Here is a 14,964-nt window from a genome sequence, read left to right as displayed (position 1 = left end):
GTTGTTCTGATAAGTTTCCCAGAAATAGAGAGCCTGTATATAGCTGCACACCTAGAATAAAAAGAGCATTTATCCTCACCTAGATGACATGGCGACATATAAATAGAATGTATTGTTTTTCAAATTGGAATTGTCAAAAAAATAAGATGTGTGCACTTGTATGTGCATGTGTGTGTGTGTACCTATGTATGTATGAAGAGACAGTAAGGAAAGACAATCTTTTGGTTGAAGAACCAAGTGAATATATACTAACACTTCAAAACTATCTAGAAGGCTTTTCTACACTTTGGTACAAGATTTATCCCAAAGTGTATACAATATAAACTCCAATACAGTAAATTTTGATATTTCTTAAAATATAACAGAACCTCCACTGAGGCTTTATCACAGATCATCATGAGTTATTTTAATGCCTTAACTCATCATGGCTAATTGTTGCACTGCTCTCCCTCATCTCTATTTTGGTCAGCTACTCAACACATTTGTTAGAACTTTGCTAATCAAAGTGAGGTTACCAGACTAGCAGGATCGACATTGTCTGGGGGCTTGTTAGAAATGCAGAACCTCAGTTTCCCACACCAGACTACTGTGTCTACATTTTAACAAGATCTCCAGGTGGTGTGTGTGCATGAAACTTTGGAAAGTACTGTGTGAGAATATGCATTATCCCAAGAAAAAATCCTGTAAAATGCTTTAAGTATATGTATATACTCAGATACATGTGCACACACTCCTTTAATACAATACTGTGAGACAGCTGTTATCATTGCCATTTTAAAAATGAAGAAAACTGAGTCACAGGGAACTTAAATTTCTTGTCAAATGTCATATTGCTAGTGAGTTGCAGGACTGAGTCTAATCAAGTAGTCTGGCCCCATCCCATTAGAATGCTTCTCTTCATAACTAATTATTTAATCATACATATTACAACAGCAGCTAGGCTCACTTGTAGACGTGAGACTAAAACAGAAATGAGAGAAGACAAAACATATCTGCACTTCATCTTAATGTATTTTTTTAATCTTCTGAGAGTTAAAATTCTTCAATTTCAGGAAAAAAAAACCTATCTGGGAGTGGGCAAAGAAAATCAATGTTTTTAAAAATCAAAGTCTCTTAAGTTCTTAGTTTGAATTTGCTCCAATATTTCTTTCTTTTTGCAAAAATAGTATTGCTGAAACAGCTCAGAAAACTCAGTTTAAAATGTGTGATTAATTTTACCTATGCCGTGGTCCTTTCACTCTCTGTCCTAAAAGCAATCTGCTTTTTTCCTATATTGAGTGATAATGTTTAGACAGATTCACTTCAGACTATTGGGTATTATGGGATCTTTCTAGATGAAAGGTTTTTTTACTTAGCCACAGTTCATATCCTTTGAAACCCTGAGGGGATATTTCAAAGAGTTACATGGGTATTGAATTGGGTTCAATGTGTTTAAGATCTTTCCTCATGATATTTGGATTTCAGATATTATATTTTGGAAGCTAAGCTGTTCTGCAAAAAGGTAATGGTTAGTTCTTTCAGAAGGGAAGTCTTAATAGTTCAATATGATGGGACTTTTCATTGGAATTTCAATATTTGGATTTACTTCTGGTTGAATCCCCAAATTCCAATTTTTTACTTGAATAAAAACAGATACCTGCGTGAAGTTTTTGATATATCCTGTTCTCCTGTCCAATTCAACTCAGAATCAGCACTGGAGAAGAGGACAAAACATTAGAAAACATTAGTATTGCAATGTTTGTAATAGTTCTAAACTTGTAAAACTACATTTTATAGAAAATGATCTCTAGGAAAAAACAAACAGAAACAGCTCAATAAAAAGCATGATAATCCAACAATTGAAAAGGCCTTTGGTGCATTCATATTTCAAAAACATCTCAGATGAGTACTGCATCCTTGTAACTAGAATTTGAATTAAGCAAAGAATCTCTGAATTTCTTGTTAATATTTAACTTAGTCATATAATTTGCTAAAGATTAATTTGCTACATTCTTTAAAATGACTTAGACAACATGTACATGCCTCTGTAAAATTGGCTTCTCCTTCAAATCAAAGCCAAGAAGTATTTATGCATTATGAGAACACATGTTTCGAAAAGAGATAAGCAGGGTATAGTTGAATAGAACCATCAATTAAGAAGGAATTGTGCAATTCAGTTTTGGATTAATTTCCATGCACAGATCTACATGTAAGTAAATCTGATCTGACCCCAGCCCTGGAAAACTAGGCCATTAAAACAAAAATGATAATGTGCCAGTGAGCCTTGTGCTACACTGCTGATGAGCCAAAGAATAGGAGTAGAATATCAAAAAGTCAAATGAAAATCATCATATATTACATGCTTAGATAATTTTGAGCTGTAAAAATAATGCTATTTGTAAGACCAAAAAGTGTTTTTCTCAAAATATTTTTTTTAATTTCAATGTGATTTTCTCAATCCAGAGGATTAACTTCCATGTCATCAATTTAGTATAAATAAAAGCAAACATACTTTCTAGGTAAGACAAACTTCTTCACATAATTTAAAAGTTTGAGCAGAGTACAGCTGCTTTATAGCTCTAAAAGTTATCATGCCTTTATCTACAGTTCTGATCAGTGTCCATAAAAGACTATTATAATGTTTTCTCCAAATATTTTTACTATACGGAACACTATTAACTCAGTAGACTTGAGTCTATCAAAATCACTTCCCTGTTAATTATAACTTCAACATTCTGCTAGGAAATTGAAGTAGGATAGAATGACAGGAATTTCAGAATGGAGGAAGAGTTGAGTTTTCAGCAGAAAGGATGAGGGATATGTTCACATATTCATTCTGTTTCACCCCCTGAGATCCTTTTTACATACTTTTCACCCTATTCAGAGGAAATTAACTTTGTACAATTTTTAATCCCAATTTGCTCTGTAAGTAGTATGCACACACACACGCATGCACACACACACAATAAAAAATTTATGTATGTTAGATAATCATAGTAAAGATTAGCTAGTTTCCTGACATAGCAATCATTAAGATTCAGCATGTTTGCAATTTTCCCTATAAAACTTTCATTGGTTAGCACTAATAGTAATTTTAGAAATGATCAGTCCATATTGCTCAATTGCCTTTCAGTTGTATAAGATGCTAAATGGGAACCATTTTAAAATTTTAATATAAGGCCTCATCACATATATTAAAAAAAATTCCATATGGATATATTATAACATTCCCCTTGAGGGATGGTAAATATTTAAATTTTATACTTGTCTATTCTCAACAAGTTGCTTCATTTAAATTACAAAAAGTAGCTGCTTACCAACATTAGTGACTCTTCTAGTTTAGAACATGATAAACATTAAATCTTGGTTTAGGACATTAAGCTATTGCTTAAAAGGCTTAAATCTCAGTTGTCTCATTTGCATAATGAGGGAGTTGGACTAAATGGCATTAAGGTCCCTTAGAGCTCTGAAATTCAAAGACTATATAAATGGCAACATCTGAACATGTACATTTTGCAATTTTAATAGTTACAAAATTATGACCCTAGAAGGGACATTAGAGATCAGTATAATCCCCTTATTTTTTAGCTAAGGAAAAGAAGATTCAGTAAGGTTAAAATGCCTGTCCAAGGCCACATAGCTAGTTAATTGCAGTGCCTGAATTAGAACCCTATAATATGCAAAATAATGGCCTAAACGAGTTGATGTACTGTGGTCTGTGGTAAAAATATTTCATGGATAGTGATTACAAAATGAAGTATTACAATAAAACTATTAGTCAACATCCAAATTTTTTAAAAGTATGATTTACATAGATACCTCAAAGTAATATTTAAAACCATCTGTTTTCTCATTGCTTTTGAGAGCTATACATATTACAGGAGAAGAAATTTCTGACAAAAAATATACTTTTAAAGGCTAATTTCATATATACTACTTAGAAGAACTTTTTTATGTAACCTACACATTTTTTCCAATATAAGATTGATAAAGTGCCAGATGATCATGTACTTTATTTTTATTTTAGTGGAACTGGGACAAAAATTACTAAGATTATTGATTAAAATGGGGAAAAAATTGGTTCAGCAAACACTGTCACTTCTGTTCTCTACTGGGAATCTTCAACATTTGATAAAGATGTAATTAACAAATTGCAGAAATCATGGTAAGATAGATCATCTATAATTATTCATTATTTAATGATTTCCTTGATATACTTACTAGTTGTTGAGTGTTCTGTTGATGCAAGCAGTTATGAGACTTGCAAGTTACTGTACAATTTAAAAGTGTCATGGGGACAAAATATATTGCTATAGTGCTTCTCATTCATTAAAATTTATAAATTATTTTAAGACAAGAAATTGGTATATGGCTAATACTACTAAATAGTTCAAGTCACCCCAAAGTTGCATCTTGCATGACTGATTGTATTATCTTTCAAAGAACTACAAAAAAGAACACATGGCAAACATTCTTGTCTTATAGGCAAAGTGAGAAGTAAGAGTAAGATAAAAAAAAGCAGAAGAAAGACAGAAGAAGGTCATAAAAAGAACTGCCTCATGGCTCATAAATAACAGAAATATAAATGTCAAATGAACTTTATTATGTGGTATAGGTAGCCTAATAAAAATTTAGACACAAAGGAAAGCTTATTGTGAAGAGAAGGCCACATACTCTGCCACTGAAGGTGGTTTTTCAAGCTTACTGACATTCTAGACCTTATGGCATTGGCTTTCAATTGGCAGCTTGTGCCAAGCTCCTAGTGCTTGTCATTTTCAAACAGAAAAGACAAGATAAGAGGTTGCTTTACTTAGAGTGGCCTGCTTTTAACTGATAAAACTCTATCTAATCCATATTAGATTTAAGATACTAAAGATACACTCATCTTAAAGGCTGTCACCCAAATGGAATCCTGTAAATGTCTTCAAGTTTCCAACTTCAGAGGTATACTTTTCATCTTGATCCATGACTTTTGTGACTCTTTTTTTTTTTTTAGATTATCTCTAGTATAAATCCTTCATTGACTTCACAAAGCCTAGATACTCCAAATGAGATGTCACTTTTTGATTGCTTTGTATGGTGATTGCATTTCCTGTATAGGAAAGTTAGATATGATAGGATGGTGCAGTAAGATTTGTTTCACCCATTTTCTTATTAAGATATATATTTTAACTTTTGTAAGTATGAAAAGAAAAAAATTGAGTTTTTGAAAGCATGTCAATTTAAGTGATAAAATTAATACAAATTACAGAGCATCTGCCACTAGATCACTATTTATATCTGCCTAAGCTCATTTAGTATACAGCTACTATCAAGTGTGCCTTATTCGTTCCCAAGCAATGGCAGATAGCTGAACTCTTGGGTGGAACCATTCTTTCTAATCTATTTATATACACTATTATTTATATAACACACCAGGGACTAAAATAAGCTGGTAGGCACAGACAGTATTCATGACTGCAATGATTTCCCTGTGAGAATCAATAAAAGTGACTTATTTGATATTATTGTTAGCTTAAAAAATATTACTCTATGTGAAGGATTTTTTTTTTAATTTCAATAGATGGATAAAGCTGAATGTTGTTGTCTATTGTCAAGGCAATGAAAATTAGCAGACATTTGTCTTATACCTTCAGAATCCAGGAGCACTGAGCTCAGTCCCTTCCTCCAGGTGGGACAGAACAAATACAATTGATAGTTGATAATGTCACTCCTTAGAAATACTGATTGATTTATCTTTCAAAATCCGTGACTTCAGGTTTGTTGAGCTGATTCAAATTATTTATTTATTTTACTTTTCCCTCCCTGGACTGACACTACTATACAGGCTAAGAATGAACACAGTTTAGGAAACTATCTTTCAAATACATAGCCAGCTGAGACAGAATTGGCCTGGGTGGATAATTAACCTTTAAAAGGAGCATAACTTTTCTTTCTCAGTTTGAATGCATTTCCTGTTTGTTTCACATAACAATATTAACAAAATGATGCCATTCACTTTTTTTTTTTTGCAGTACGCTGGCTTCTCCCTGTTGTGGCCTCTCCCGTTGCGGAGCACAGGCTCCGGACGCGCAGACTCAGCGGCCATGACTCACAGGCCCAGCCGCTCCGTGGCATGTGAGATCTTCTCGGACCGGGGAAGGAACCCGTGTCCCCTGCATCTGCAGGCAGACTCTCAACCACTGCGCCACCAGGGAAGCCCAGCCATTCACTTTTCTTTCTGTTGTGGTATGGGAATTGATGTGTAGCTTTGCTCAAAAATGCATTTAAAAAAATATCGGAGGATTTAAGAAGTCAAATTTGGCAACAAACAAAAGTACCTAATTAACATTTATATGGGTAACATTTGCTGAATTATAGATTTAGATGATTTTCTGTGACATCTTTTGGAAAAGTAACGGCTACTGGCCCCTTAAATATATATACCATTATTATTATTCTTTCTAACAAACTGAATGGTATTTTCTCATTGAATTTTTCAGATGAATAATTAACACAATACTAGTATATCAAATTTGCCTGAAAAAATGTTTGGGTAGTGCTTCCTGTACCACAAAAAAAAATAAATAAATAAATAAAGCTTTTACATTGTTACTAACACTTGCAGTTTTTTTATTGAAATACAGTTGATTTACAGTATTATGTTAGTTTCAGGTATATACTTGCACTCTTAACTACTAATAAAATGTGGTCCTGTAAAGAACTCTGCATTTGAATTTTTTTTTTTTCGATATGCGGGCCTCTCACTGTTGTGGCCGCTCCCGTTGCGGAGCACAGGCTCTGGACGCGCAGGCTCAGTGGCCATGGCCCACCGGCCCAGGCGCTCTGCAGCATGTGGGATCTTCCCAGACCAGGGCATGAACACGTGACCCCTACATCGGCAGGCGGACTCTCAACCATTGCGCCACCAGGGAAGCTCCTTAAATGTTTTATAATAGATTCTAGCCCATACCAATTCTGCCCCTATTACTATCAATAATATACCATCTTAGTCTCATTCAGCTTGAAAATTTATTTCAGGGTTAGATCTACACTGTGGATGCTTACTTTGAGTTTATTCTTTAATTGTTGCTATACAATCCTCTAAGAAAAGGGTTTAATAACACATCACACGCAAAGGAATCAATTCTCTCTAGTTTATAAAAATGATGCTTATTTCATCTATATATTTCTATCCATTAACAAGGCAGAGATAGGCCTACAATTACAATAATAATTTATGAAGTAAAAAAGAACAAAGATACCTTTACTTAATGCATATTTGTAACTTATGACCATATTCTTATTAGAAATTGGCTCTGAGTTCATTATAGCAGAAGATATAGTCACAGTCATGTATTTCTACCAGAAGTCACTATATCATGTTATACATAAGTAAATGAAAGGTAGATTAGTATTGCATATTATGGAAGAATTTTTCATCCTCAGAATGAATGCCGATAAATTGTTTTAAGTATAAAATTAAATAAAGAGACAGATGTTTAGGACTTTCTGAATTTGGTGTCTAAATAGTCTCTAAAATGTTTATATTGAAAACACTTTTAATACCCAGTGTCTACTTTCGTAGAGAGAAAAATTTTGTTATGCTGTCATTGGTTCTGTATGCTTAGTCTTAGATTACATTCTGATCTTTAACCAATGCATTTCCCTTAGTTTTTTGAGTTTAGAAAATAGGGATTAAAATACAATGTTGGGATAAATAAATAAATAAAATACAATGATGGGGAAGCCATTTTGTTCTCAAAACTGGAGGTTTATTTAAATTATATATCCATACAATCCATAATGCTCAAAATACCTTACAAAATTTCTATTTTATATTTATTTTATATGTTATGTGGTCCCTTTTTTCTTCTTTTTTTATACCTATGACTCTTCTCTATCACATATATGGTATGCTCTTTTGGACCTACACAGATTTATGTACATAAAACATACCTGAGGCAACTTATAATTCTTCAAATACAAGAATCTTCTGAGATATGTATAATCTTACCAAATTTTGTATTTCCCAAAATTATGAGGAAGTAGTGATGTTCAAGATACATGTTCAGGATAATAAATTTAATGAACTCTATTTAGTATCAACTTCATGATCCTTTTCAAGAGTTCAACATCTTTGGATTGTGCAAAATATATTCTTTAATACCTTCAGTCTGGAGACCAAATCTAAATGTTTTTCTAAATAGTAACATGGCTTAAGGCATGTGGTTTCAATACATTATTGAAAACCGCAGACCAATTCTTCTACCTTGGAGTCAGGATCTCTTATTTCCTCAAAAAAGAATTAATTGTTTATGATTCTTATCTCTATTAAAAATTAAAAATAAAATCTAGAAAATACTTTATATGAATTATAAAAATATTTTATCTGTACAGAAATAAATGAATAAAATAAACTGGCTGATTATATACATATAAATACATATGTATGTATCGGTAAATGGAAAACCTCTATGTCTAAACAAAATGACTATTAAAATTTCATAGTAAATTTCAAAGTAGATGTGATCACATATTTCAAAAATGATAAACTGCTGCATATATGCCTTCCACCTAATTCTGTGTTTTTACTTTTTGAAAATGTGTTACTAACATAATTAAATGGCCAATGTTATTATGGCTACAGTTGTTTGATTTTCAAACACAGTAAGCCCATTTATACTGCAGGACTAGAGAGGTATCACTTACTGGATTCAGGATCAGAGTTGCCATCCCCTTCAGTGCGGTTGTTGGGTGCAGCATGATCAAAGTACTCCTCCTGAGGATAGCCAAGGGGCAGGGCATGGGATGTGCTGGGAAGGCTGCCTGTATCATGCTCTCCTAGTCCACCATCACTGCTGCTTTCCTGAGAGCCTTCTGGTAGGTGAAATGTGACATGCCGCTGGGACTGAAAAAGACAGAAAATTACAGGGTTTCAGCTATGATGTGAATAATTGCTTAATACATCCAATTTAGAAAATGTATTATTTCAGCTATCTAGTGAAGTCACATTAATATTATCTTGAGTTGTGAACGATTTCAGGCTTTTGTGAACAGTCAGCTCTGTGTTCAAACCTGCTTTACCTGGCAGCAGAATTACTTTTATTATATTTTTTTAACAGAGCATATCCAGTTGCAGAATAAAAGTTAACTTGTTCTAAAGCAAGAGGCTGTCACCCATATTGACATTTGAGCACATTGGATATTCTGATCATCATTTGAACATGGATTTATTTAACTATAATTTGACAAGATTTCATTTTTTGAATAATAAACTTGAATAAATATAATGAAATTTTACTGCTATATCTGTAAGATTCTGGTGGGCAGAAACAGTAAATAATAATACAAATTTATTCAATCATGTAGGCTTATAAATTAAAATTACAAATCATCTTTTCAAAGAATCTTAAGGGCAAGATTTTGAATTGGAATTCATTTAAATCAATTCTATACTCTAAACAATAAAAAATAATTACTTGGTATGGATAACAGTTGATAATTATAAAAGTAAACTATAGGGATCATCTCTGATAGTAATTATAGCAGAATATAAAAAACTTATACATGCCAATATATAAAGATGAAGGATTTGGTTCATGATATCCAATAGTGTGGTAACTCCACCAGATGTAGCAGTAATTTTGTTTGCAGTATTGCTACATGTAGTAGCTAGTCTCTGAAGATAGCCCTGACAATGGACCTCACGTCTTGGTATTCAGACCCTTATGTAGTCTTCTACCACAATGAATATGGAGAGGCCCTGTGTAACCAAATCTCACAGTTTTTGCCTTGCTCCCTTAGAATACTCATTCAGGAAAATCAGCTGAGTTGAAAGTAGTCTGACTACTTGGAGACTGCCTTACAGTGAGGAAGCTCAAGCTTCCCATGTGGAAAAACTCGATAAAAAGAAAGTACAATACAATACCCAGAGAGGCCCAGCTGCTCCAACCACTCGAGATTAGTGCTAAATATGTATGTAAAGAATCCATTCTGGACATTACAGCTTATGGTCTCCTTTGAGCCATCCATCTCAGCCATCTCCAGATATTTGAGCCGTTCCATTTGAGATACCAACCACTGTAGAGCAGAGATAGCAATCTCTGCTGTGCACTACCTAAATTCCTGACTTAAAAAATGTTAAGTACAATTGATTTTTGTTTTATGCTCCAAAGATTAAGGATAGTTTGCTATGTAACAATAGATCAACCAAAACATTTAACTACTAGTAGCATGAAAGATGCAATTTAGAGAAAATTATTTAAGGAATTTATACATATCAAAGGGTACATGTAATTAAGCACTAGAAATTTCCATGACAGAGTGCATATACTTTCACAAGTTCAGGCTTGACAGTCAGCCATTTCTTCAGATGTTGATATTGCTGTAGACTGTATGCTTGTGTCCTCTCAAAATTCATATGTTGAAACCTAATCCTCAACATAATAGCATTTGGAGGTGGGGTCTTTGGGAAGTGATTAGGTTATGAGGATGGAGCCCTCATTAATGGGATTAGTGTCCTTATAAAAGCAGCCCAAGAGACCTCCCTCTCCCCTTCTGCCATGTGAGGACACAGTGAGCTAATTTTGTCTGTCCAGCAAAGCTGCATTTGACTGTTCTCTCTCTGAGAAGCCATAAGCTCATTTAGTTATAGGTTAAACCCCATTTAATTCAAAAAATTATAGTTGTGAATATATTTTCAGCCACTTCAAGTAAGATATAAGCATTTATGCTCACAAACCTTTTAAAAATTCAAGAACTGGAAAAACAGGATTTAAAAATGCCTGAAACATTGTATTGTAGACATTTATCAACAGTCAGTTATTATATGTAACTTAAAGTCAAAATAATACTTAACACATAAATTTAAAAGTCATTGTATATAAAATAAGCCAGTTAAGCATGAGACTAATTTACAGTTGTTCCACTACAATGCATAACTGTTAAGAGGTATTTTAATTTTCTATTAAGACATAAGTCAGATATTTCAAGTATTTTTATCATTTAGCTTTTTTTCAAAGTATTAGACCTAGATAATAGAATCTGTATATAGGAAAATAATTACTGCTGACAAAAATAAATGAATCTAGAATTTAACATGTGCTAGTTAAGCATGGATTCATATACCCTAACAGAATTAAAATTGCCAGTGAATAAAAGGTAAAGTTCTATCAAATGATAGAAGTAGGGCCTATATATATATTACTTCCAGATGTAAGAGAAATGGAGTTTTGTGTTCAATTGCTTATCTACACAGAAAAGAAGAAGGCAATTTAAGTCAAAAAGATATCCCATCCTATGACACCTGTAACTAGTAACAACTAAAATCCCTTGCAAAGGAATGCCCTAGAGTGAATCTGTAATTAGCCAGGTCATGTATTGACCCCCAACTCTCCTGATACTCATAAATTGAATCCCCTTAAGGGTACATAAGAGGGAATAAATGGGTTGGTAAGGACTCCCTTTAGTGAACACAACTGTTTTTTGTCCTTTCCTGAATGCCTGTAAAACACCACAAGCACCAGCATCCTGTTCCTGAAATGCAGTTCTTATATGTGACATTATTACATATACACCTTTGAGATTTCAGTCATATTAATAAACTCTCTTGTCTATATTAACTTTAACAAATATCGGAATGCTTCAAGTGGAAACCAGTGTATGTTGTTTGGTCATTAATGGCTCTATATCATTTTAAAATAGTCTGAAGTTCAACTGCATACTGAGGATTTGATTTCTTTCTCAATTCACAGTTTCAAAGTTTACAGTCTAAAGCATTTTTTTACCTATTTCTATAATCCATAGAAGGCGTTCAAATATCATTGCTTAAATGTAATATTCTATTTCTTTATTCAGTGAATTCACAAGAGGCTCTTTATTGGCACATGGGTGATTAACTAGTTTGTCCATCATTTTATAAAATCTCCATGAAATAGTTCCTTAGGTGAAATTGTTAGAATTTAATTTTTAAGGAATTGTTTCAAAAGGCTTCTGAAAATTTAATTTTTAATGGGAAAAGAACTTTTTCCTAGGGTTACTTTAATGATTCCTACTTAAACTTGCATTTTGCAATTTGTGACACTTCTAGATAGAACTGAACATAAAATAATTATATGAACTTAACAATTTATGAATCCTTTGTAGTAAATTTTGGCAATCTGGTTTAACTCATTTGCCCTTTACTTTTTAATGGATGAATCCCTAATCTCTGATGGCACTTTTCTGCTCAGATTCATAATATGGATGTATTTAAGATACAGAGGTATTGTTCTTATCCAGTATATTTAGAAATATTAACTATTTCATGAAAATCATTCCTTAGGTCTCTCAAAGAGAAGACTAAATAATTCCCTTTTTTCAAGTGTTGACGATGATTACTGTGCAATATAAAAGAGCTATTACGTTGATGACCATGTCATAATTTGTCTGTCTGCTACTCTTCTAGGAAGCTGTGGCATTCAAATTAAAGCAATCTATTGATTGCAATGGTGCCTTTACAGGATGGAAACAAATCCTGGATTATTCATGAATAAATGTCTGTTCTGAAAGTCTAGTTATTTTTCTGCCAGTAAGAGAAAAGTCGACAGAGAGCCTCTCCCTATAATCTACATGCCTTCTTTTTACCTCAAATCAATCAAACTTCCAAAATGTATGAATGCTCAGAAATAATATTGGTGTTACCTAGATTAATCATTTACAGGCAAACTATCAAATTCCCAACATTCTTGTGTCCATTATACCTCATGAAGGCATAATTCCATACTAAATATCAGGTGAATATTGTTACATTTCCATAACATGATGTAAGTAGCATTTTAGAAAGGTTAATCTGGCAGCAAAGAGGCTGCATACAGATAGGCCAGCCTGTGAATCTCATTATTGAATGCTTGAGTATCATGTTCTAGAGGGCTCATTAGAATTACCTGTCAAAGTTTTCAAACTAATCATACATCCTTGCATTCCCCCTGACTCTAATTCTAATATACCTTGACCCAGTCTACCTTAGATTCACTGCCAACACCAGGAACTCTGATTAGAAAGGTTAATCATAGATAGGGTTATTATTTTTTAAAGATTACCATATGCAAGAGTGTTTTTGATTCATATATAAAACATTTTTGATATCAAACTAACACATTTTAAGCTTCTAAGCTCCCCTATTCTATAATAATCAACAGCTTCATTCTGAATGTCAGAGGTAATCTGCATTTTCCCATGGGTCCTGTCTCTTTGCAAAAGAATTTATAATTACTCAATATATTATAAAGTTAAATGTGAAAATAGTTAGAAATTCAACTTGAAATTTTCACCAGCATTACATGGTCAGCACATATATCTCACTTGCAGCTCATAATTCCCAGTGTAAAAACTCCCAGATGACATATTTTATAGTAGTCCTTTATTATTTGACCCTATACTTGTAGTTATAAAACCTCCTGCGTTTCCAACTCAAGTCATCTTGCAGGATATATCAGTTCACTTGATTGTTTTTTCAGGGTTCCATTTCATAAAATTTGAAAGGTCTGTATAATTTCTCATTTTCCCTTTCACATTATGTTCCTGAAATGTTTACCCTTCAAGGCTTTTATTTTTTTAATACCATAACTTATTACTAGTATATGCAGGAAGTTCTTCATGATCTTCTCCAGAATCAGATCTTCTCTTAGCTCTATTTTGCCATGAAGTTTTTTCATGGCACTTGGTAATTTTTAAAATTTTATTTTATTTATTTAATTTTTGGCAATTGTCAGACATATTTATTTGATAGTCAGAAGACTACATGGCATTTCTTGAGGGCATCTTTCCTTGAGTCATGAATCATTTCAGCTTAATCAAAATGGAAATAATCTATTTGTAGATAGGTACTATGATGAATTGTTAAATTGGCAATTGAGTTTTGTGAATTTGAATCTACAAATGTTTGAGAAACTACAATTGTGTGACTAACAATGAAAATAGAACAAAACTGAAAACCTAACATGCTTTGAAACTGGCATGTGTACAAAAATTAAAACCAGATATTAAAATTGAAACCAGGCCATTGCAATGGTCTCTAAGACAAAACCCAAGTATCAATTTTAAAAAATAGATGAAACATCTCTACATTGTTTTTGGTGCTAACCACATGTAGATTTAGTGACTTACATTTAAATATATAAATCATCATAGGACCTTCATTTTCCAAAAGCAGTTATATGGTAACCTCAAACTATTCAAAAAACAGTCATTCCAGGAAGTAAGAAAGACAAAAAAAAAAAAAGGCATATGAATTGCTAAAATATTTAACAGGTAAGTTCATGCTAAGAATCATGTCTGCCTTACTCTGCTTTTTTATTTGACTTTAACATCTTTGATTATTTGGTTCTCCAGCTCAAAATGTAATAGAACTCTTGGTAGCTGCTGGAAATAAAAACACTGACAGAAGGAGAAATTTCCACCAATTATTACTATATCTGTCTTCTGTAGCTATATAGAATAAGTGTGATTCTTGTTTGAAGTGTTTGAAGATAGTGAAGATAGTTAAGCCTCGTCTACTAATATTCCTATTCCAAGCTAAAATCTCCAACTTAATTTGGCATCTGTAGAGGAGCAGAATTTGCCACCCTGAAATATATCTCTTTGGCATATTAATTTTTTTAAGCCGGTTCTTTTCTAAGCAATAGACACGGGAAAAACTGAAAACCAAGCAGGAGTTACCCTTTTATAAGAAACATTTACATTTGTAAGGGAAATCTCCATTTGTAAGGGTGTGTCCCTCCCTGTACCTGAAGATTTAGAAACTCTTATTAATGGAGAATTCAATGGCTTAAATTTGCATAACAACCTTACTCTTGTTTACTGTGCTGTGCTTGGTCATCTCCCATTACTGCCTCTCCCATCCAACATCCTCTTTTGTCTTTAGCTGGAGATGGTATTTAAGGTAAGGGCTGTGGCCATTTTGGCAAGTTACTCAGTTCTTCTGAGTCTCTCCCATGTATACATGTTAGTAAACTTTTGTATGAT

General features: G+C 33.0%; 1 protein-coding gene across 1 annotated transcript in view; it reads right to left on the bottom strand.

Annotated features, from left to right (window-relative positions):
- PCDH11X (protocadherin 11 X-linked) overlaps positions 1-14,964 on the bottom strand; it is a 757,630-nt gene that overhangs the window by 192,168 nt on the left and 550,498 nt on the right. The window contains exon 6 of the mRNA XM_065900626.1: positions 8,671-8,869. Within this exon, the coding sequence (XP_065756698.1) occupies positions 8,671-8,869 (199 nt within the window). The remainder of the gene's footprint in view (positions 1-8,670; positions 8,870-14,964) is intronic.

This window comes from Phocoena phocoena, chromosome X (genome assembly GCF_963924675.1).
Source record: "Phocoena phocoena chromosome X, mPhoPho1.1, whole genome shotgun sequence".
In the NCBI taxonomy this organism is placed as follows: Eukaryota; Metazoa; Chordata; class Mammalia; order Artiodactyla; family Phocoenidae; genus Phocoena; species Phocoena phocoena.
The sequence above is the reverse complement of the archived record's forward strand: the minus strand, read 5'-3'. Positions and strand labels throughout refer to the sequence as shown.